This window comes from Piliocolobus tephrosceles, unplaced genomic scaffold (genome assembly GCF_002776525.5).
Source record: "Piliocolobus tephrosceles isolate RC106 unplaced genomic scaffold, ASM277652v3 unscaffolded_7003, whole genome shotgun sequence".
Classification (NCBI taxonomy): Eukaryota; Metazoa; Chordata; class Mammalia; order Primates; family Cercopithecidae; genus Piliocolobus; species Piliocolobus tephrosceles.
This window is the reverse complement of record NW_022334279.1, coordinates 1-1,566: the sequence shown is the minus strand read 5'-3', so window position 1 is coordinate 1,566 and position 1,566 is coordinate 1. Positions and strand designations below refer to the sequence as shown.

Here is a 1,566-nt window from a genome sequence, read left to right as displayed (position 1 = left end):
GTAACATGAACTCTGACTTTAAAATGTATTATAAATACAAATGCTCTAAGCTAGGAAAGGTTTTCCACATCCACAGTCAATGATGGGAGCCTTTCATTCCTCAGAAATAATCCCTTTTTAGGTCACGGAAAAAGAGTACAACTGCTGCAGCTCGTGATGCAGTATCTTCATGAGCTCAGAGTGCACACAAATCCTAAGGGAACTACCATAGTACAGCGCTCATTCTTGGCACCGGAACCAATGAAACACATTCTGTCCCGCACATACCTGCCGGAGCAGGCCACTGTCCTCTTCTGTGAGATTTAAAAAGCTCCCCCAAAATGTTATTACTCCCATCACCAGTACACAGAAAATGGGGGAAAGGCTGTTTCCAGTTCTCGGCCTTTAAACAACTCTAAATATCAGTACTCACGGTGGCATGAATTACAAAGTAATCAACAGTGCACACTTGAGGGCAAACTGCATATTGAGCTAATGAAGAGCTCACTGTGATTAAGATTGGATCAAAGACAATAGCAGAATATAAGCAAATTTTATCTGAATTCTATAATGAACATACACGCTGCAATAACATTAAAAAAGCATGGCAGCCTATTCCAAAGCAGCGAGAACAGTTTTGTGCAAACAGTGGGTCTTTGGGTGTTTGACCTCCCACCACGTAAGGGCAAACTCCATATGCATGCTAATGACCTACAGCTATGAAATGAAAAACGAAAAATGCTAAAGGATGCCAGAGTGAACCTCAGTGAAGGCCACAGAGACCCACTCTCTTTTAACTTTTTACAAATAAACTTAAAGTATAAACTAGAAACACAAACAAACATGAACAGCTCTAACATTCCAATGAAGTAAATGAAGTGTGTAGCAGATTAACCCTATAACTTTGTTTCTTTTTAAAAAGTGTGTTGACCAGCTCTTTGATGATGGTGATGTTTATCTCCTCCTTCTCCGCAGCCAAGCCCAGCAAAAGAATGGCCCAGAGCGGTGGCTGCCCAAGCCTGGGTGCTCCTGGTGGTCCTGCACGATGGGCTGCGCAGTAGGGTTGTCATGGGGAGACCCCTTCCTGGCCTCTCCTTGCCCAGTCTCGGCGCTGTCGGTGAGGCTCACCTCACAAAGATCTTTGAAGAGAGGCAGGCGGGGATCTGAGCACAGTGCAAAACCCCCTGCTCCTGCCTGCCCGCCCTGCATGAGGGCTCTACTCACCAACATGCTGGCCAGCAGCCCTAAGCTCCTGGGGGGATGGGGCTCCTGGACCGGGCTCATCAGCTGGGTTCTGGGCAGCGGCCAGGAATTTGCTGTGCCCTTTGTTGCCGACAACCCAAGCCGCAACAGCACCTCCTGCAGCTCCAGGAGCTCCACCTGGAGGGAGGGGTGCTCAGGTGTCACGCCGCTGCCAGCGCCCACCTTCACGCCACCCCCACCCCCGACCCGTACCCCCGCAGGCATGTTGCACACCCTACCTTCATCTCGTCGTCCAGGGCCAGCCTGATGATGTCCTCCTCCTGGCGTCGCCTCTTTGGCACTGCCCTCTGGCTCCGTTACAAGGTGCTTAATTTTCCTGCGGGA

The 1,566-nt window shown here is 49.5% G+C and overlaps 1 protein-coding gene across 1 annotated transcript; it reads right to left on the bottom strand.

Moving 5' to 3' along the window:
* Nucleotides 1-6: 6 nt before the first annotated feature.
* Nucleotides 7-1,563, bottom strand: LOC113220623 (putative golgin subfamily A member 8D; the record flags this gene model as incomplete). Its single annotated transcript, XM_026449955.1, has 3 exons — nt 7-1,118; nt 1,204-1,359; nt 1,461-1,563. Coding segments are annotated over 3 exons (444 nt in total), but the record flags the coding sequence as incomplete, so codon positions are not given.
* Between the last annotated feature and the right edge of the window lie 3 nt (nt 1,564-1,566).